This window comes from Chrysemys picta, chromosome 10 (assembly GCF_011386835.1).
Source record: "Chrysemys picta bellii isolate R12L10 chromosome 10, ASM1138683v2, whole genome shotgun sequence".
NCBI classification, from domain to species: Eukaryota; Metazoa; Chordata; order Testudines; family Emydidae; genus Chrysemys; species Chrysemys picta.
The window spans coordinates 2,917,383-2,939,779 of NC_088800.1; the positions used below are offsets into that span (position 1 = coordinate 2,917,383).

A 22,397-nucleotide genomic window follows, 5' to 3' on the forward strand; every position below is an offset into this window, starting at 1 on the left:
GCCAAGTTTGAATTACATGTGCACATGTGCAGGGACACATGGAAACGCTTTGACAGACTCAAGAATGTGTCTTGTTTGTTTGGCATGGGTGTCTAGCTCTCAAGTGTGTTTATGTTTTGCAGTGGCGTTTGTGCCTTGGCCGCCGATGGCACAGGGCAATGCAGGCAATTTGCCATGTCGTTCGCAAACTTTCCTCATTACAGCTCCTCTGAAATTAGGGTTTTAAGATGACTTTTAAAGAGATGAGCCTGCTGTGTCCTCTGTCTTGCTGCTGCCTTCCCGTTCTTGGCATTTCTGGTGCCAGCGCACTGGAGCCGTGCTCTCTTGCTCTGCTCTCTGGCCGGTGCGCAGGGTGATCTTGGGGCTCAGTAGTGCAAGTGTGAAAATGGAGATGGTTGCTTTGATTAGCTTCTTTTAAGTAGTGTTTAGAAGGCTACGCGGCAGGTCAAGGCAGCTTGAGGCAGATATTGGAATTCAATTAAGGTAAATGAGAGGGGCCTGTGACCCCCATTTCCTAGGTAATTGCTTCCTCGGATCAGAGTGAATGCAACTGTCGTCCCATCGTTAAGCAGGCAGCCATTTAATCGTTTTGCCTGACACATTTTCACAAGGCAGGAATTATGGGCAGTCGCGCAGTGCGTTAGCTTGGGGGCCGTGCTTGACTGCACACTTGCAAAGGATAAAAGCTAATCCAGTCAAGCGTTTTTATCTTGTCAAGGAAGGAACCCAAAAGTGGCTGCTGTCAGAAAGACAGCAAGAGATCACCATAAGCTTTGATCGTGCGAGAGGAGAGAGGGTTCGGCATTAAGGCAGTGCGTGGCCTGCCCCCGATGGCTTAGCGGATACGCACTGTGATGTGGCAGATCTGCTTGGTAGTGACCTCTGGCTAACGAGGCGTTGCAGAGGGGGGAGGGGATCACCCCAATCTCGGAGGGGCCGACTGGCTCATGTAATTCCCGCTGCATTTTCATGCCCATTAGCAGTGAGCCGCAGAGCAATACTGGCGCTTTGGAAGGAACGAGCCTGCCTCTCCAGGGGTGCTGACTGTGACACTTGGAGGACTCGGGTGGTTCTGGAGGGCAACGGGCAGTCCAAGCGTAAAAGGCTGTTGGAAAAGGGCACCCTGGCCTTTCTAACGGGGGGCCCTGCCCAGTGGGGGGAAGCCAGCCCTTCCCTTGATCGATCCCTGCTCTAGAGTCCCTGGGACAAGGGTCTCGAACTGCTCGAAAGGAGCCAGCTAGTGTCATTTGCCGCCTCAGAGCTCCTTCAGAAACACGAAGCGGAGAGTTGGTGTCTTTAGCAATCTCCCTGTCTCTCCATTTTGTGCATACCCCCAGCTTATTGCTGTAGGGCTGTTTGTGTGGGGCAGGGTTGCTTGTGCTGACTTTTGGGGCGGGGGTGCGTGTACATAAAACCCCATACCTAGAAAGTAACATGGCCTGTGCCAACAGATTGGGGGGATACCAAATTTGATGCCTACTAAACTTGACAGATGCTTTAAAGAAATTTATTTATGGAGAAACAAGTTTGCTATAGTATGCAAGTAGGACTTTGTTTATAAACATCAGGAACTTGTCTTTATAAGCTAGTGAAGGAATCAGCATTTTAGTTCAGATGCTGTAAACAAAATTGACAAGTATGAAGATGCGGCAGATCATTAAAACCTCTTCTCTTGCCGCCCCCTCCCCACCCCCCTTTCTGAGGTCAAGAACTGTTAATTTTATGCATCTAGGTCATTGTCTTACAGTTCTCCTGCTCCAGGCTTCTGTGAAATCGAGCCCTCGATTTGGTTCTAGCTCTGGAAATGATTAGACTACTTTACTAAATGTAACGCAAGTGGTGAACTTAAGTGGTGAACCATTAAATCGGTTAACAAAGGCATGAAGCATGATGTACATAATCCAATTAAAAACAGTCTACATACAAGATACTCCTTGCCAGACTCCCTTGTAAATTTTAACCTCCTCATAGCTTAACCATATTTGTTAAGACCCCAGAAGGAAAACATCTTTGTGTCTGTGCATCTCCAGCAAACTTCTTTTTGTTTGGGATTAGGATTTAAATGAGATGTATGAGCTCCAACAGCCCTGCTAAATTCCAAACTTCTGTTTTTGGAAGTTTTCAGCCTAGGTGCTAATAGTCACCAGGGATAAAATCATCAGCCTTTCCCTAGGGTGAAAGGCCCAGTACACAAGAGAGGCCCGCCCCTTGTTTTACCTTCCTAATTACTCTGTGCTGGTGTTTACCATGGGGTGTGGAAGACATCTCTCTCTGTTTCCAATGCCCACCTGACTGCAGTGATGGTCATTCCAGCCATTCTTTTCTAACCTCCCTGTCTGGGGTACAGGCCGTGGGATGCACAAGCTGCACCGGGGCACACTTCACAGTGTAGTGAAAGCCAGTCACACTAGCTGGGTGTCACCATTTCAACCACAGCCCTGCTAATGCACACCAGCACTGCTGTACTGTCGCTGAAGGCAAAGGTGTGATGTCTCCTGCTAGTGCCCTACACTCACTCGCACCTAAGGTGCTAATTTCAAAGCTTGGGTAGGACCACTGAATGGCTAACCTCAGCACGCACACTCGGACACTGCTGCTGTGTTGGAAATAGACTTCAACATGGCTTCTCTCACCAGGCTCACGCCAGCCATGTGGGCAGGGAGTAACTCTCTTCAAACTTACTTTCAAGAACATTTTTTTTAAAAATTGTCGCTTTTTTCCAAAAGCAGAGAAGCTTTGGGGACAATTTCAAATAAAACAGGAGAAAAACCCCACATCTTATTCTCTTGTCTACTACATTTATCAGCAAGTATTTAAAAAAAGAAGAGAAGAAAACCCCTTGCTAGTATAACAGAGAAACATAAAACACATTCAGATGGAGAGCTCATTAGAAATGTTTTCCCCTCTTTTGTCAGTAGTCAGCTGTGTTGTGCTTAATCTCTCTGCAAGGAAGTTGAGTCTTATAAATACTACAAGAAAATTTCATCTCATGAAGTGCCTAGATACTACAGAGATGGGTGCTATCCAAAACCCTAAGTCAGATAGAGGTACAAATAATCCCAACTAGAGGCACTGCCAGACACCGACTCCATGGGTGCTCCAACCTTGGAGCACCCATGGGTGAAAAAAATTAGCAGGTGCTTAGCACCCACCAGCAGTCAAGCTCCCCCTCTCCCCAGCGCCTCCCTGTCCCCGTCACACCGGCAGCCCTGCCGATCAACTTCTCCCCACCCCTTCCAGCGCCTCCTGCCCACTGCAGGCAAGCTGTTCTGTGGCACGCAGGAGGCAGAGCAGGGATGGGCATGCTCTGGGGTGGGGCGGGTGGCGGGGTGGCCTTGGGGGAAGGGGTAGAGTGTGGGGGAGGCCTGGGGGGTGAGTGTGTATGTGTGTGGGGGGGGGTTGAACACCCCGTGGATAGAGAGGAAGTTGGCACCTATGGATTCACTTAAGTCATTCTTTATAGGTGAGTGCTTCACGATAAACCCCCAGCCTGCAATACTCACCCCAAATGGGCCATGTTGGCCTGGCTTAAGAGGAGGTGGGTTTGTGGAGAATGGAGAGCATGTGACAGTTTGGGTTTAAAGAGCTTCATTGATTTCGGTAGCCAATTATGGTTCATCTTTGTCAGTCAGTCCCTCGTAAGTCAAAACGACGGCGTTAAATATGCGGAGGGGGCCAGCATGACAGCCTGCAGGTATGGGAAGGGAGTCCGGATTTCTGCAAGCAAAGCAATGATTCGAGAGGGTGTAGCTAAGAATAATAGGATGATGCTAAGAACGGCTAGTCAGTGGGATAATCTGCTGAAGGAAGTGGTGGGGGGTGCCATCGCTCAGCACCTCTCCAACTCCACTGGACCAAACCCTAGTGAATGCCCAGCCCGGAGCCGGGCTGCAGAGGCAGGAGACTGCGCTCGGTGACCAAACACCTCCCTCCCGTTTCCACAGGCGGTGCTTCCGAAGGTGCCTGGTCTTTGGTTCCCAGTGCGATGAGTTAGTTTTGGCTAACATCATGGGCAGCGTGACCGGTCGCAACCACCGCAGAAACTGCTGCCTGCTTTTATCTCCTGGGAGGCAGAGTGGGAAGTTTCTTTCCTGTTTGCACAGCATTGTCCTCGCCACCGCCGTCCTCTTGTTGACAATTCTGCAGTGCCAGCAACAGACGGGGCCAAGGACTATAAATTGCAGATGTGTAGCTTCGGGTCTCCTGCAGCCTGGGTTCAAGCCTATCCCCTTTAAAGCCGATGCCACTGAAGTCAGTGGGTGTAGGATCAAGCCATCTGTAATCCCCACACCCTTTCCCCTCCCCATCCACTACCAAAGCACGTAGGGAGGTGCGAACTTTGAGAGTGAAACTACTTTTGAAGGACTAGGTTGGCCTCTTGCATGGCTGAGAAGTTAAGTTTCCGGTATAGGCCGTGTTTCAAACCTACACTTCACTCTGAAGCAATAAATAGTGTTAGCTTTCAAATCGCAGCCCTGGTCGGGAAGTTGCATCCCCTGTGGGGATTTCCCCTTTTGTGAAACGTGCCCTGCTGAGAGTGTTAGAAACCGAAAGCTTTCTGTGGAGAAACCCGTCAGGTGCACCAGGGCACCCGCACAGTCATGCTTCCCCTGGCCCCCATCCTGCCCCTTTGCTCTGCATCGCCTCTGGGCTTCCCCATTTCCACTGAGCCCTGGGCCTCTCGCAGCTGTTGAAAGATGCGTCTGTCCCTCGATCCTAGCCTCCGCTCCATGCTAATTCCGCACGGTGGCCTAGACGAGCTAAGCTGCACATGTTGGCAGGTCGCTAGTTTCGGCGACTCCTTAGGATGGATCATCTTTATGGGAAATGACCATGGTGAAAGGGGCGGGAACGGCACTTCCTCCGGGGCGGGGGGGAGAGGGTTAGTCAGCCCAAAGGGTCATGTGCTGAGCTCCCTCACCACTTGCTGGCCTCTGGGGGAGCTGACCTTGGTCAACACGTGGTGGGATCAGGGCCTAACAATTCAACTCTCTGCATTTCTGGGGGAGGCGGAGCAGATGTACGCAAGACTGGGTTCAAGGAGCTTTCCCGCAGTCCCGCCCCAAGTGTCTTCACGCCCTTGTGCCCCGGCTCAGCAGAACCTCTGTCCTAGTGCTTGTGAAAGAGCAGGGGATTCCAGCCCAGACGGCAGGGTGAGGTCGTGCCTCGCAGAGCTGGGCTAGCACGGGGTGAGGGGCATGTTGCACCCTGTAGAAGGCTGTAACAGGGATCTGTGGCTCTGGGTTCCCTGCAGGCAGTGTCTGGGGACAGGCTAACCCAGCATGTCACTCTGCCATCAGTGAATTCTGGAGGCCCGAAAGGAGACAAGCTCAGATCCTTAAGGTAGCAAAGGGCCCTGACGGCAGCCACTATCCCTCCACATACTTTTGCTGTTGACACAACATGGTCTAATGGCTCCTTTCAGGGAGTTACTGCCTTAGAGTAAATAACTTATGTGCTTAAAATGGCCCAAATAAATACAGGAGAGGGAAGCAGGCAATTCAGACTACAGCCAAACCCCTGTGTGAATGGACAATGCGGTGCAAGGATAAAACAACCCCATCGTTCCCAGGCCCCCAGCAGAGCTGAGCTCAGAACTGCACAACTAGGAGTGCCCCAGCTGTTGGCATAAGCCAAATTCCTCGCGTTTCCTTACGTTATGTAGTCCATGGACCAACATAAACTCAAAGCAAGCCACTGACTTCAGAGGAGTTTCTGCAGTTCTTTGCCTAGCAGCAGAGCAGAAATTGGCCCTGCAACTTCATCATTTCCAGCACTGGCCTGTGGGTCCTTGGCCATGCAATGGAGTGGTCCCCGCAGCCGTCCCTGGGGGAAATGGTGCCTATCAGATGCCTTAGGCTTTTCATTCAACCGCACCTGGGATCTGCTTCTGAGAGAGGCCCAAGTCTGTGGCTGTTCTCCATACTGAAACTGGGACCTCCTGCAAGGGTAGGAGATGGACACCCTCTCTCTGCCCCTGTCTTCAGGGATACATGAATATTCAGGTCCTCCTTTCGTTGAGTACCTTGTGTCCAGATCGGGCCTGACGGTCTCTGCCTCACCGAAATTCTTGTGTGCTCTGAGCCATTCGGGGAAGCTTGGCTGGAACAGGCCCCAGCCGAAAGCCGGATCGATTAGACCTTGCAGTGGGTTCTGCCTCAGTTGGGTGCAGGATGTCAAAGCAGGGAATTGTGGCTTTCCTGCTGCAGCAGGGAGGGTCAAAGGGAGGTGTTGGGCTGAGGAAGTGGTCGCTTCAAAGGGATTTGGATAAACATCAAAAGGCTTGAATGCTTCTCCACAATCACCCAGCCCTTTCTCCAGTGCTGATATTCACCTGCCCCACAGGGAGAGTTTCTAGACACGGCGTGTTGCTGGTGCACGGCCGTGCTCTCCAGCACCCAGCAGCAGGCCGAGGCTGAGGGTCCAAGCTCAGGCAGCGCGTGCCCTTGTGACAGGCACTTGCAAAAGTCCGCTTGGGGCGCGTCAAAATAAAACAGAGGGAAAATCCTCAGCCAAGCACTCCCTGGGGTTCCACCTCCTCTCCCTCGAAGCCACCTGGTATTTTTAAACCGAAATTTAGGCAGTGGGAAAACGTCTTCCCCCGGCCACGTTATTGTTTAGCTTCTTCCAGCCAAAAAGGAGCTAACTGTTCCCACCCCTGGCATGGCACCTGCCTGGACAGGTGGGGCTAGTGACTTTCCAAACACAGAACAAAGAGCAGAGAAACATGCGTCCGCTGTAGCCTCTGAATTGTGTCTGGCTGCCCCTCACCGTGACATGCGGTATGGTCAGTAACCCTGTCGGCGAATCACGTGTCACTCTTGCTAGTAGCCCAGGCTGGTGTGTGGGCGTCTTCCTGTAAGCAGTAAAGCTCTCCGGCTGGTGACAGCACCCTGACCTGGGCTGTGGTTTGGCCAGTCTTGTTTCCTCCTGCTGGGTCATGCCTGAGAGCTGTTGGTGCAGCGCTGTGTGCACTTCCCCTGTCTCTGTTGCCTGCTGATGCACGAGGGGACCGCTGCCCAGAGCGCCCCCACCAGCGGCCTGAGGGGTGTGGCCACGAGACGTGGTTGTGCTGTGAGGACGCGGCTCGGGAGTGTAACGAACTCATTACTAGCCCATCGCTGTAGCGGGCACAGGCCCTTTGTTCCCCCCACCCCAAACCAGTGTCCTGTGGGTAAAATCTCACCCCATTTCCACCCTTCCCCATCTGCAACAGGACCGGGGGAGACAGACCCTCTCCCCCAGCTGGGCACAATTACCGTGTATTGACAGGAGCGATAGGAGGCCTGAGCAAAGGAGGAGTGTGTAGGCACAGGGCTGGGGGGGGCACACCCAGGGCCGAGTTGTGGCTTGGGCGTCGTTTGCCCTGCCTGCCCTTAGTTACTGGGCAAGTGAGCGTTGCCAGGCCTACCCTGGTGCAGATCGCTGCCCCCTTTGCACTGGCTCTGTCCGTGACTGATGCCCCCGTGGGAGGGGAAGTAGCGGTGCCGGGGAACTCTGTGCCCCCGGTGCTGCGACTCGCCATGGGAACACAGTGGGTCCCCTCGCTCCCCTGGCAGGAAAGCGCCAGGGTCCTGCTTTGGCACTGTGGCTGGAGAAGCCGGATTGCACACCTCCGCTCTCTCTTGGAATGACTCTCCGAGCAGCCTGTATCGGCCAAGCTGTGGCCGCCTGCCCCCATCCAAGCGCTAGTCCCTCTGGGAGCAGCGCCTCCAGCACCCTGCTGCTCAGGGAGCGGGGGAAGTAATGCTTCCTGGATGACCAGCCCCACTTCCTGCTGCGCCCTGGCCAGGCCTGCCCCTGCTTGTCCGCTGAGCTCCCAGCGTACGCCTGCAGGCGCTTCGTGTTCCTTAAAGCGAAGTGAGCTTGGAACGCCTTTCATCCTGCGTGCGAATGGCTCCTCTGCGTCCCGTCCGCAGGCTGGGCTGCAGCTCTGGCGGGGAGAGGGCGGCGGGGTTAGACTGGCAGCAGCTGAGGTGCTCCCCCTGTGCTGCTCTGGGGGGAGAGGAGATGCTGCCAAGGCCAAGTGGCTCCCTGCTGGGGCGGGTGTCGGGCAGGGCTTGGGGATGCAGCTCACACGCTGTCTGATCCGCCTGCCTTGAGAGCTGACCTTGCTCAGGGTGTGGCGTTGGCAAGTTCAGGCCACCCGGCTGCAGAGCCTGCGTCAGGGCTGGCAAAGGGGCGTCTGAACTCTGCGACTTGGTGGTGTTGCAATGGCAGGTGGGGGCCCTGAGTGGGAGGGGTGGGAGGTGTCTGTCTACAGGGAGCCAAGGAAAACAAACTGCAGACCGCTGGCCGCAATGCCCTCTCCAAACCGGGGCAGTTACCTGGAGCGTCACAGCGGGCAAGCCGGATTCAGCACTAAGGCAAACACTGAAGAGCTGCTGCCTGGCTCCCCGCCCCCATCCACCCACCTGGCTGCATTTTCCTTTCTCTGCTGCACTCTCCTTATCGGTGGTAACCGATGCCTTGTCAGCAGAGCGATCTGCAGAGATGCAGCCTGCCAGGAGTTACCCCCGGGGGTGTGACCCTTCCAGTAAGAAGTAGCATGTTCTCCTTTCTGTTGCTAAACAGAGTTAGCAAAAACCAGATCCGTAACCCACCCCCGAGCCAGCTTCCCCCTGTGCTGCCGTGGTGGAGACAGCACTTACCCAGGGCTGAATTGGCCTGTTTGTTTCAGGGAAGGGGTAGAGTTGCAATGAATCTGGACACTAGAAATGTCGCTGTTTTGGGGGGGGGGTGTTTAGGGGAACGGTGGCTCTTCCTTGCTATATGCAAAGCTCATAACAGTGGCTCTGTTCCAGGGGGAAGTCTGGGCGCTTGAGCTAGCTCAGCGATACTCAGACCTCAGGGTTTGAGGAACCAAATTAGTGATCAACATTACCCAAAAGAGCCACCGTCGTGGGAATTCATTGTTTCATTTACTATAGCACTATCTAGTCCTATTTAAACAACATGACATACGTATCAACAATTAAAACAAAAGCATCCTGATGGGTTAATATTTAAATCACACGGTGTTTTGTAGCGGATGACACAAAAGCGCCGCAGGAGGCACATTAAAGAGCCGCGTGCGGGTCGTGCCCCTCAGTCTGAATATCGCTGTACTGGCTAGAATACTCTAGGACAAGTGCAAAAAGACTTTAGAACCTGTTTTTTCTTTTTACTGCCAAATGCCTTAAAATGACTCCCCAGCCAACAAGCAGGAACTGCCTTCGGAGGCAGCGGGAAAGGATAGCGGGATGCTTTTCCTTTCTTCCCCGATCGCGTCAGTTTTAACATCTGGCAAAAACAAGCCTCAGAGTTGATGTGCCGGGTGTATTTCTCTCCCTCCCCTCCCGGTTCTGCTTACGTCTCGGAGCCCCCAGGTGACGGTGTCTTTCAAACACCTGCGCTATTGCCCCCTGGTTCAGAGGGCTGCAGTTATAAGCTCTGCCCTGTGTCTGTGCCTCCCTCCCGTCAGTCTGACTCTTCCTAACCTGGATTCTCCTTGCAGACAGAGGAATATGGTGTTTAAGACAGTTTAATATCCCCCCCCCCCTAATATTCTGAGTGCATGAAGAAGGCTCCGCCCCTTCCAGTGACGCCTCCCGATGTCACATGACCATTTAATATCTGCATGACCTGCCATTTCCCATCAATTGCTTACCGCTGATTTTATTGCAGCAGCAGCAGCTCCAGGCCCAGCACCTCTCCCATGCTGCTCACGGCCCCCCGGTACAGCTGCCTCCTCACCCTTCAGGCCTTCAGCCGCCAGGAATCCCTCCCGTCACGGGGAGTAGCTCAGGACTGCTGGCTCTCGGGGCCCTCGGGAGCCAAGCCCACTTGGCCGTTAAAGATGAGAAAAACCATCACGACCTGGATCACCGAGGTGAGAACAAAAGGCCTTAAAGATACATATTCTCGTCTCCCTCTCTCTTCATCTTCGCCCCTCGGGGCTCTTCAGAAACGCTCCTATGCCTCTGCCGGGCGACACTACGGCAAAAGCACTGAGGGGCTTCTGTGACTCCTTTGACAACCAGGGACCGAACCCTGGGGCACCCTCTGCTCCTGCAGGAGGTGCCGAAGCAGCAGCGGCCAGAGCCTCCTAGCGTGGAGACTGCTCATCTCACCGCACCCTCCAGAGATCTCCACAGCTTCCCACCCTGGGGGACTTGCTTGGCTTCTGAGGTGCAGCCTGTTGGTCTTTGCACTGATGGGATCCCCCTGCATAGGTGAAGCAGTGGACCATCTCTTCTGTTCCACCTGTGCCTTGTAGTGGCGGCTCTGACCTGGCTATCTAGGCAAGCTAGGGGTAGGGGCTGAGGGTTTGTTCATTAACCCTCTGATGTGCTTGTGTGGAGCAAAGCTCCTTCCAGGTGGTCCCTGGTCCTTTTCCCCCAGGGTTGGGTCCTGGCTATAACGGATCTGGGCAGAAAAAATAGAACAGAGCGAGGCTGCACTTAAAAATGTGTTGGAGGAGAACGTGCACTGGGATGCACTAATTTGTTTTCCCGACCGCTGAACGTTTCCGATGCAGAACTGGATTGGCAGCACGTGCAGACTAAGGGTGAATTGCAGAGAGCGTGTCTGCTCCCCAGAGTTCAGCAGCAGGCGCTAGGCTCTCCCGGTGAGTGGGTTGGGTGGAGAAGTTGAACGCTAATTAAAAATAGACTAGCACCCACCATGCATCGTGCTGCATATGTCAGAGCGACCATTTGCCCCATAGGGAGTTTGCTGCATCCCATATGTGTGGTTTAAAAAAAAACACCGCAAAGATGGTTTTGTTGTTTTTGTCTCCCAAAGGATAATGGGAAAAGAAACTCTAGCCCTGCAGTTATATTAAAAAGGTACTTACCTGGCGAACTCCGAGTTAGTATAGCTTCCTGGTAGCTATATACTTTGTAGCGGAGTAACAACAGGTTGGAAAAGTCAGTGTTTGGTTTGTATACTGACTGCCTTTATGCTGGAAAATAGAAGTGAGGGTAAATTTTATAGGGTGACTAATACCCCTTGGGGATAAGCCAAGCCAGCCCCAGAAATTTTTAGCTGGGACATCAGGGCTACCCCATTTGTTACATAAAGGGCCCTGGGCTTGGTCCTCTGCCCAGAGCTGGAGACTCTGTTCCTGAGGTCTCGTCCCAAAGGTGCTAAGCCGGGGGGGGCTAATTAGTTTTGCCCAGGTCCAGACTCCAGAGAACAGTCAAAAAACAACAAAACAATAAGAAGTAAATAAAAAGATTTGGGGATCTGTTCAAAAGCGTCTGGCGATCCGGGTTTGGCCCGCGCTCCGCCTATTGACTACCCCCGCGCTAAGCCAATGTCAAGTGGACTCTGTGGGGACTAGTGTTTTCAGGGAGTCTGGATATTTCCAGTGTGAGCCCCCAAGTCAGCCTGGCTGGCTGGTGGAGAACATTCTGTGCAGTTCACCTGCTAACGACAATGACAGCACATACTAGCCAAATCCTGAGTTCATGTTTGGAGCAATTTATTGGAGTTATTTCCAATTTAAAAAAAAAAAGTGTTAATTTTTTTGGGCCCTGAGCCGTTTTCTTTGCCCAGGTGTAATAGGGAGCATGGTTTGGTGACCAGCATTTGTAGCAATTTGACCTTATGCTGCCTGATTTGCCCCTGCTGATAGTCTGATTTGTGTCCGTAAGTTTATATGCAGGCCTATTATTGGAGGCTTAGTGGATGCCTTTCCTAAAATCAGAGCCTCTCACTCCATTTGTGGGATCTAGTCCTAATTGTGTTCTCTATTTGAGGATCCGAAACAGCTACACTGTAGGCACTCAGATGCTTTGCAGGTGTCCTCCTGACGAGATCCTTACAGGGTCATTGAGGTGGCAGTGAGAAAACATTCCAACAAGGTTTATATCTGGATCTGGACACAGCAAGAGTTATTGCTTAAAAATGGCTGCCAGGGCTTAATGAGTCATATGAAACCGCACAGTCTCTCTCTAATTGCAAGAAATCTGCTTGGAAACTTGCACTCGTCTGGAAATAAACAATGCTCCCTGCCAAAGTCATTTTTTTTAATCACTAGAGATAATAAGAGAATCTTTGTAGAACAAAAAATGGTGGCATCAAGTCAAGTACAAACCAGTACAGTGCTGGAGGAGTTCCACGCGTCTCTGCTCTCTATTAATATGTCAAGGTCTCAGGTATCTTCCCCCTAGATGTATCAATTTTTAGAATAGTTATCTTGTGCTTCTACTAACCTAGGAGGTTTCATTGTCGTGGGTATTTTTTCCCTGTGAAAGCTTCAGGAAAAAATTCTTGAAAGTTATTATCAAATTACATTCATTTTTTCTACATGAGTTTAAATTGTCAGGCGATCTAGGGGGAGAAAGGGACTATTTATGTATAAATTAATGACTAAACCTCTGACCACATCCCTTTAAAGTGGCAACACTTATCTTTGTAATTCTACAAAGAGGATGAGTCTGGATGTTCAGTATCTTCTCCTCCTGGATTTATGACTTACCGTGTGTAAATAGTTTAGTTCCTGCCATTTCTCTTTGTATTTCAATGCATTTCCCTTTAGACACTGTTTATTTTGCCATATAATTCACTTAGACAAAAAAAAAGGGGGGGGGATATTGGGGGGATGTGATTGGGCAAGAGAAACTAATTTAAAATGAAAAGAGCCAGAAATGCTTTGATTGAATTAAGCCAGAAGTCTCTACGTGATGAGGAACTGCGAGGTTTATTTTCTGTTAAGACTTATTTGAACTTGTTTTATTTTTCTGTCTTCTCCTTATCTTGGCTGGGACCTTACCTCTGACACGGGCCTCATTCCTAACAGAGCGAGACTCAAATGCAGTAAGTTCTGTTATGTTCTTTTTCTTTTTTTTTTTTTTCTTTTTTTATCTTGGTTTCTGATCGCTGTGCTTTTTTAATTTATCTATTGTTTTTAAAAGCAGACTTCCGGGTTTAGACTCTCGAGTGATCTCTGTTGGACCACCCCCTTCCCCCCCCTCCAAATCATATGGGTGGTGCTAACTAAAATAGAATTTTTTGTTTGACTCTGACTATGTTCCGCTTCGATTCTGCTGAAGTAAACATTCAGCAAATGCACATTGTCTGGCCAGTACGCTTTCTGTATGCCAGTTATGAGATTTGGTTTAAATCTTTTTGATTGCCGCACAGCTTTAAGATTCTGTTTCAATTGAATAAGCTTTGTGAATGAGTGCAGTCAAGTCTGTAGGCATAAAACTCCTTCAGCGATTAGGAAAGCTATTTTATTCCTGATCACTGTTCTATTATCTTGGGTCATCTAATCTGTTGGGATGGCTTTGGCTATTACATTGTGTTAAGTAGGACTTGGAAGGTCAAGCAGTTAACTAACCATCTAAATAGTAATGGTTGTGAGCAATTGTTGCCCCTAGCAGCTTTTTGTTTAATTCTTGTTTTGACTTGGTTGCATCTTAGAAGACACTCTGGTGTTTGGCAAGAAAAAGGGAAGATGATTCCAGAGAGAGAGTTTCTGCCCATGCAAAACCAACAAACCTGCTGCCTCACTTATTTTTTTTTCTTTATTTTTTTGGTTAAAGAACAGTCCACCCCCATCCTCAGTCCTCTTTAATTCTATCCCCTCCTCTCTCTCTCCCACCCCCCCGCCCTTGCTTTGGGCCTTATCCCAAGGTACACAATGCTTTCTGTTTAAAAGAAAAGCTGGCAGGACAAAAAACAGTTGAGTCTTCACTTTGCACTGATTTCCTGTCATCCGTGCATAGCCGACTTTCACAGTGCAGAGACCACAAATGGGTCTTTTGAGAGTCAAATGCAGATGGAAATAAAAGTGCCGTTTAAGGGGGGCTGAAGGGAGGGATTGGCCATCATTAAGTTGCTTGTTAAGGTTGTAGGGAGCGGTCAGGGAGGGTTTTGTACGAAAGATAAAAATGTTTGGGCTCCTTTTTCTTTGGAATTGGGAAAATGTTCCTGTTGGGGATTTAATATGAACTATAAGCAAAACTAGCTTCATTCATATTTCCTAGCCTGAGCAATAAAAAATATTTAGTTTCTTGGCGGTGCGCCAAGAAACAGCTGAATGGATCGATGCCTCTAAATGCTTGACATGATTCTCTGGTAGCTGCGAGCTTTTTCAGCATGACTGCCTGAGAAGAAAGGCCCTGGTGTTATCCAAAGCTGCTTATTGGGTACTGAGGAGAAACATGAACTGCTTTAGTTCTCCTTTTCAGACACCAAAGAAAAGGAAGCAGAGGAGCTTAAAAACATTTCTATGTAGCATGGGGTGGCAGGCACTCCTCTAAGAAATGAAATGATGGTAATTTCTGCTGCAGCTTGTAGAAACTAATTGAATTGCGGCTCTATGAGAACATCCCCAGTTGGCACTGCTGTAGCTAAGGCTAAGTAGCCGTTTTTTTCCAGGCTAAATTCTGCTCTCCGAAGGCGGCTTCGCTCTGCCATTTTTGCTCTTAGCTAACACTTGGCCTGCAAGAGGCCTTGTTGGAATCGCAGACGTATTGAGTGATGTTTTCTGAGATCGGATGCTGTTGCTTAGAGGAAAAACAAAACAAAAAGCCCACCAACCTGACCACGTGAACATATTGACATCATGTCAATGTTTATTTTAAAAATCTTTTCTGCATAGCTTGTGGCTTGGCAGAGGTCGGTTCCCAACGTGGTCCAGTTGCAATTGATGTAAAACAGTTCCAGTGCAGCGTGTTGACTTTTTTTGCAGTTTGCCTTCTAATAAACCCAGCAGATGAAATCCTGGCTCCATTGAATTCTATGAGAATTCTGCCACTAATGGGGACCAGACTTTCACCCAGAATGCATAACTTCATCAGTAGGGGACACTGCAAACCCTTTAGCAAGTCAGTAACCTCGTGCACATAATTGAGTGAGGACTTCAGTGGGGCTACTAGCCAGAGGAAAGTTATTCACGTACTTGCATGTTAGCAGAAATGAGTTCCCAAGTACTGGCTAGTTTTGGTGAGCGCTCGCTCTCTCTCTCTCTTTTTTAACTTCTTACCACCTGCAATCAACTGCAGAAGCTGCCTTGGAGAAATACGACTGCCATTTTTCTTTTTAAATTTTAAATAAGGATGTTAACATCCCCTCCCTCCCATGAACCATTTTAAATGCACTCGAAACTCAGCAAGCTATGCCACAAAGCTCTGCTCTGCACTGACCAACCCTCGTGCCCCTCACAAAGCCCTGCTCATGTCCAAGGGGCTCCATGCAGGTCAGGGTCTGACCCCATGGAGCTGTTTGCAGGATCGGGGCCCTGGTCATTGAAAAGCTCAAAACAACGGTCCAGAGTCCTACCCTACAGTCAATGTCATGGCGCGGCTTCAGGCTTCGTTGTCTTTCTCTCTGTGTAGAGCTCAGTAGTGTCGGATGGTCAGGGCTAGCCGGGCTGTTCACCTGCCAAAGTCTGCATAGCGTCAGAGCCAGAGTGGGTTCCCAAGTGGAGAAAGCTGTAGTGCTCACCTCTTCTGACCTGGGGAGGGGATGGGGGCAGGAGCAAGCCCCTCTGTTGGTGCAGCATGGCCTGAGGAGAAGGGCACTCAAACGGGCAGGTCCCTGGCCATGGAGGTCAAAGGTCTGCCTTTAAGACTCACCCCTGTTCAAAGAAAGTTTTAGCTGTGTTTTAAAAGCTGCCACTTCTGAAATCCCTTCAGATTGTGATAACCCATTTAATGTGGAGCTGAACACCTTCCTGGATTTTTTTTTCTGATTCCAGAATAATTCTGTCTCGCCATCAGACAGCCTGAGAGCTAGTGAGAAACACAGGAGTTCTACAGACTACAGCATCGACGCCAAAAAGCGGAAAGCGGAGGAGAAGGACAGCATGAGCCGCTATGTAAGTCAGAAGAGCTTTTCTTGGTATTCACTTAACACTTGTGTGTGTCTGAAAACTAGGTGTTCCAGCCAGATGGTGTAACACAGGGGAAACAATCTCGTAGTGCGGGATAAGAGAGCTCCTTCTGTTAGGGACTTCTTTATAGTCGTCTTGGCTACAGTTTTCAAAAGCACTGAAGTCCAGTTGACTTTGAATGAGCTCTAGGCTCCAGAATCCCTTTTGAAAATGCTACCCCTGACTTCTGGGTTGGCAGAGTCGGCTCCTCTCGCAGTAGCGTGACTTGCTGTGTGTTTCAGGACAGCGACGGTGACAAGAGCGATGACCTGGTGGTCGACGTCTCCAATGAGGTGAGTGTGGGTGTCGTTTTGCAAGGCTGCTGCTTTCGCTCTGATTTAAAGCTGACTTTTTGGGGGGGAGAGTTTGGATTGAGGCACCAGATTTGGTATGCAGGCCCTAAATCTCCATCACAATGCACGGTCTGGTGCCAGGAGGCCTGGCCTGGCCTTTCTCTGCCTCCTTTTTCTTTCCAAGAGCGGCCATATTGAGACCCGAGTACTGTATCCCCACAGGCCAGGGATAGCTGTGGCGGGGGTAGGCCCAGTCCTGAGCTGGAGAAGGCTGCCCTGTTCCTAGGCCTGTCCTGGCTTAGCCCTGATGAGGCGCTGATCAGTCAGACTTGTCAATGCGTCTGTGGTGCGGACGCCCAGTCGCTATGTGTTGTGTTGAGGCCCCTCCTACCCTAGCTCTTTTCACATGGGCTACTGCTTTGATCTCGGCTTTGAACTAAAGCCCAGAAGTGAAAGGAGCTGTGTCCCCTCCCGCAGCCAGTCCATTTCCCCCTTTAGTTTAAACGCTCTCTCTTTGGGCTACCTTAAACTCAGGCTCTTTCCGCTGTATCTGAGTGCAACGACAGCATGTGAAACAAAGAATTGTGTGGTCAGCATGGCCATGGCCCTCCTGCGCTTTGAAAACAGTGACAAGCGGGTACTTGAAAGCTTTCCCCCTCCTCTGCCACTGGGCAGGTGCTAAATGCCGTCTTGTCTTTAGGATCCAGCTACACCCCGTGTCAGCCCAGCCCACTCGCCGCCTGAGAACGGGATAGACAAAACCCGAGGGCTGAAGAAAGATGCTCCAAACAGCCCTGCCTCCGTCGCCTCGTCCAGCAGTACGCCGTCCTCGAAGACTAAAGACCTGGGCCATGTAGGTGGATTAGTGCCCAGTACGCGGCCGGGAGGGCTGGGGCTGCCTCTACCTTTGGAAGGAGGCTGGTGTCATGTGGTGTCTAAACCTCTTGGCCATGTCTTCCCAAGGGAAAGGTGCGCTCTAGCTCGCTGGCTTGAGGCGAAACCCCAGTGAGGACAAGGCAGCGTGTCGTCCCCCCGAGAGACCGGCCTTTCACATGACCCTCAGAACTCTGTGATGACGACACGCTGCCTTGTCCTCCCTGGATTTCGCCTCCAGTCAGTGAGCTCGAGCCTGGCACGCACCTTTCCGTGAGGAGCCCCTCCTGCACTGAAGGCAGGGCAGCAAGACGCAGTGAAAGGAGAGGGGTCTCTTCGTGTTAATCACTAAGCCACATCTCATCTTGGGTTTTTTTCTTTCTGGCCAGAACGACAAATCATCCACGCCTGGGCTCAAATCAAACACTCCGACGCCAAGGAACGAAGCCCCGACTCCTGGGACGAGTACCACTCCAGGCCTTCGGTCTATGCCGGGCAAACCAGCGGGCATGGACCCATTGGGTATGTGCTCCTAGAGTGGTCGGCTCTTTGGGGGAGAGGCCAGGATTTGCTCTGTGATTGCTAGTGCAGTGAAGCCCTGACTCTGACTGGGGCCTCGCCTCCTACATGCTAAATGCCCGAGAGTTCAATGGTTTATGGCAGCGATACCGAGTCAGCCGCATTGTAGTCTCTGTTGCCGTGGCGTCAAAACAGCGGCCTTGTGCTGCCACGTCACCAAAACGTGCTGGGGAGGCTGGAGCCAAGCGTGGCAGAGTCCTTCCTCTGGCAGGTGGAGCTCCCCAGCTCTTCACCCACCACACGCTGCTAGTTTGTGACTTAACATTCATCCCGTTAGAGCCACCCTGTCCCTGCCCGTTTCCGGGGAGACAGGAGCACGGGTGGGTGGGTGGGTGGATGCCCCAAGGACTCGGGTATTGTGGATGTAGTTTAGCAGGCTACAACTTTCCCAGGTGCCTGGTAGGTGAATCTAGTGATCGCCAATTTCCTCCTCTCCAGCGTCTGCCCTGAGGACCCCCATCTCCATCACTGGCCCCTATGCGGCTCCCTTCGCCATGATGGGACACCATGAAATGAACGGCTCTCTGACGAGCCCGGGGGCCTACGCCGGGCTCCACAACATCCCGCCCCAGATGAGCGCCGCCGCTGCCGCCGCCTATGGCCGATCGCCAATGGTGAGCTTTGGAGCTGTACGTAGAACTTTTAGCTCCTTCTTTGGTCACGCTGGGAGGGGTGGGGGGAGGGGGGTGTCTTCCCTAGAGCTGCTGGTGTGCTGAGCTCTGGGCTCTCCCTGTAGGGAGCGAACAGTCAGCTCTGGGCTCCCACCTGGTCAGCGTCATACAACTAGAGAGAGAGGGGAGGGCGGCGGAGGAGATGGTGGAGTGAGTCATTGCTATGAAGCCAGATGCTTTCAAACAGCTGCCTTTGGTTCTGCTCCTCTAATGGGCTTTCGGAGAACAGCCTGGCTTCAGTGCCAACGCCTGCAATGTAAACCCAGCAAACCTCAACGCTGGGAATAAACGTGCTGTCCAGGGGTCTGCGGGCGCCGGGAGAGAAGCCTCTGTCTGAACTGGAGTTAGTGGGACCTGCAAGGGCACCGCACCCCTGGGGACCAGCCCCAGCACCTGTTTGCAGGGGCGTGTAAATCCGAGCATGTGTCTTGATCTCAGCGTCATCCGCTTGCGATCAGGTGCCGAGGTTTCAAACAATGCTAGGAGGGTCTGTTTTCGTGGGGCCAGATCCTGGGGTCCCTGCCCACTTATAACCAGTCCGGAGCCATGCTCTCCTGGAGGCTTGTTGGGAGCTTGCCTGAGTATGGGCTGATCAGAACATGGAGAAAGGACCTTGGCTTTGGCCCTGGGGTTCCTTGCCCATCTGGAAGCAGCAGGACGTTGGGGAGCACCTGTTCCCACTGGATTTCCACTCTAGTCCTGCAGATCCCCAGACCCTAGGTAATCCTGGCAGTAGCTTCCCATTTCTGGTGGGGCGAGGGGGGGAAATATGTGTGGAATTATTATTGTTAATCAGCTGTCCTAAGGGCATGAGGAGTGATGTGAAATGCGAAAAGCCGGGGAAAGCCCCAGCTCCTCTGTTCCCTTCCACACACTCCAATGCCATGTGGGAGTTGGCTCAGTATCGCTGCTGGTGTGTGTAAGAAGCGGGGACGTTTCATTCAGTAGCCAGCATCTGAGGCCGTTTCTGTCTGTTTTACAGGTCGGCTTTGACCCGCATCCGCCCATGAGGGGCCCCGGTCTCCCCACAAGCCTTGCGTCCATACCCGGCGGGAAGCCGTAAGCCACCGTTTCTCTTCCTATGCTGTGTTATGGTTAGGTGACTCGGGGCGTTTGCTCCCTCCCCTCGCCACCACTTTCATGCTGCTTTACTCCTCTATGCGCCTATTGTCCCGTTTCTCCCCTCCTTCCCCCCGGTCAGAATCAGCACAGCCTGGCCTTGGTGCGAAAGATACGTGGCATCTTCCAAAGTGCTCGATGCCTTGTCCCCGGGTTTGCAGGCAGTCACGTCACTGGGCGCACAGGGCACCCAGTTGGACGTTTTCAGAGCTGCAGGGGCCATCAGAGATTCCCAGGCCAGAAGGGACCATTGTGATCATCTACTCTGGCCTCCTTAGCGCCCTCAACATCCCAGTGGAAGTCAGTGACTGACGGATGTGCTCCCTGGGAAAGGGAGTCTGACCTTGCTGTCTGTCCTGCCGTGCTATGTGGCGCACAGCCCAGGCGTCAGAGCAGTCAAGCAACTACATGATGACTGTGGGTTCTGTGCCATGTGTGCAAACCTCTCTCCTGGCCTAATCCCTCTCCCCCGCTCCCCCCTTGCCTTTGTCCTCCCCCTACAGAGCCTACTCGTTTCACGTAAGTGCTGATGGGCAAATGCAGCCGGTCCCATTCCCTCATGACGCCCTGGCTGGCCCCGGCATCCCAAGGCACGCTCGGCAGATCAACACACTAAGTCACGGGGAGGTGGTATGTGCTGTGACCATTAGCAATCCAACCAGACACGTGTACACCGGAGGAAAGGGATGTGTGAAGATATGGGATATCAGCCAGCCAGGCAGTAAGAGTCCCATTTCGCAGCTGGATTGTTTGGTAAGTTGCAAACGGAATATGTCCATGGGTGCGAGTGTGTGTCTGTGCTCTTGCTAACCTGATCCGGTCTGACTAGCTTCGGAACCATCGTGAGGTTGCTCATGCTGACCATGCAGAAAGAATGTCACTTACTTTCTCCTATGTTTGTTACAAGACGTGTTGGACAAGAACCTCCCAGTAACCGTAGCGCCATCACTTATTCCTGCAGAACAGAGACAACTACATCCGTTCCTGCAAACTCCTCCCCGACGGCCGCACCCTGATTGTGGGAGGGGAAGCGAGTACGCTTACGATCTGGGACCTGGCATCTCCGACACCAAGGATCAAGGCTGAATTGACCTCCTCTGCCCCAGCATGCTACGCTCTGGCAATCAGTCCTGATGCAAAAGTCTGCTTCTCCTGTTGCAGCGACGGCAATATTGCTGTGTGGGATCTCCACAACCAAACGCTGGTTAGGTGAGTCTTTAGAAATGGATGTTGCCAAGACACCAGTGTGAAACTGTGAGGTTGGTGTTTGGAATTCTGTGCTTTTCATACCGAAACATTAATTTTTGGACACTCTTGAATTGTTCAAGAAGACAGATGGCAGAAAGTCTGGCAGCACGTGAAAGGAAATAGTGTTAGTTTAGGTTATGGGGGCAATATATAAGTAGTGATCAGAGCTCAAACTGCGCCAGTGTCCACTGGCATCTCTCTCAAGCTTCCTCCTTGTTCTCAAGTCTCAGCTTTACTGAAAAAGAAAAACGAGTTTCTAGCTGCTACGAAACCTTAAAAATGGGAACTGAGGGCAAACCGGTGGAGGTGTCCGAGCCTGAAACATTAGCTCTGAGAGATGGGAGAGGTTGCTTTTGTGGGAAGAGCTGGGGAAAGAACTACTACTTCGTTCCCCAGTTAAGTCCCTGCCAGTACTCGGCCTGTAGAACAGACTGGAACTTGTGCCACTTCATTTGTTAGATTGTATCGTCTCACACGCACAATTTTCTTTTGTATAAACATGGCATCCAGCTTCCTTATCAGCAACTGTTTTGGCCTTGGAGCGACTGTACAGATACTGATGGGTTGTTGTTGATCCCTGAACGTAACGCAAAGCAACACAAGTGTTGAGAGAGACACAACTGTGTTTGGTTGAGGTTTTTAAAGCCCTTCCTCTTGTGTGTTGGATTTTTGCTTTTCAGGCAATTCCAAGGCCACACAGATGGCGCAAGCTGCATAGATATCTCGCATGATGGTACAAAATTGTGGACAGGAGGTCTGGACAACACGGTGCGTTCCTGGGACCTTAGGGAAGGAAGACAGCTCCAGCAGCACGACTTCACTTCCCAGGTAAGCACTGGGTTTCTCTTGGCCTCCAGAGGAGGGAAGACAGCCTGATACCGGGCTATTGCAAAATTCATCTTGTTGTGGCGTCTGATGAATGGGGTGTTTCTTTCCTTCGGCACTGATACCAGAGCAGGGTGGGCTATGCGCTAACCAGTGGGTTTAAGGTTATCTGGTATCACCAGTATTTGGCTGGAGTTTGTGGCGGATTCTCTTCTGTGTTGAAATGTCATTCAAGGGTCTCCATGGCAACTGGCAGGGTGCATCTTAATATTCTTCTCAATCTAAATGGGAGGGTGCCACAATTCTGGCACCTCGGGTGTCTTACAAAGGTGGGGCAGACCCGACTGCGCTGCTTGAAGGTTTGTGTCCCTAGTGGGCTGTGGGTGGGAGGGGAATGATGCTTTTCCTTGTTAGTGTACAGACTAGCGATGTCTAAATTAAACACCGCGGTCGTTCCTTTGTCAATAAGTCAGTGACATGAGCAGTGGTTGCCGTTAAGAAGCCAGCATTTGTCAACAGGTGCCAACAATTACCATAGTTTGGAACATGAGACTGGTCACACTGGGTCGGACCAGTGGTCCATCTAGCACGGTACCCTGTCTATGACAATGTCAGGTGCCAGATGCTTCGGGGGAATGAACAGAACTGGGCAATTTATTGGATAATCCATTCCCTGCTGTCCAGTCCCAGCTTCTAGAAGTCAGAAGTTTAGGGACACCCAGAGCATGGAGTTGTGTCCCTGACTATCTTGGCTAATAACCATTGATGGATCTATCCTCCATGAACTTATCCAATTCTTTTTTTAACCCTCTTATACTTTTGGCCTTTGCCACTCCCTTGGCAAGGAGTTCCACAGGTTGACTGTGCGTTGGGTGAAGAAGCACTTCTTTTATTTGCTCTAAACATGCTGCCTGTTAATTT

General features: G+C 51.4%; 1 protein-coding gene across 9 annotated transcripts in view; it reads left to right on the top strand.

The window, feature by feature from the left end:
* Nucleotides 1-22,397, top strand: part of TLE3 (TLE family member 3, transcriptional corepressor) — a 47,460-nt gene that overhangs the window by 18,836 nt on the left and 6,227 nt on the right. For 2 of the 9 annotated variants that reach the window (XM_005300687.5, XM_005300690.5), the window contains exons 7-17: nt 9,667-9,871; nt 12,788-12,804; nt 15,695-15,814; nt 16,111-16,161; nt 16,862-17,014; nt 17,424-17,556; nt 18,052-18,242; nt 19,267-19,343; nt 19,907-20,156; nt 20,365-20,612; nt 21,332-21,479. In XM_005300687.5, coding sequence (XP_005300744.1) covers nt 9,667-9,871; nt 12,788-12,804; nt 15,695-15,814; nt 16,111-16,161; nt 16,862-17,014; nt 17,424-17,556; nt 18,052-18,242; nt 19,267-19,343; nt 19,907-20,156; nt 20,365-20,612; nt 21,332-21,479 — 1,593 coding nt within the window. Of the gene's footprint in view, nt 1-9,666; nt 9,872-12,787; nt 12,805-15,694; nt 15,815-16,110; nt 16,162-16,861; nt 17,015-17,423; nt 17,557-18,051; nt 18,243-19,266; nt 19,344-19,906; nt 20,157-20,364; nt 20,617-21,331; nt 21,480-22,397 lie in introns of those variants that run through there. The other 7 variants (XM_005300689.5, XM_005300692.5, XM_005300688.5 and 4 more) reach the window with 5 other exon arrangements.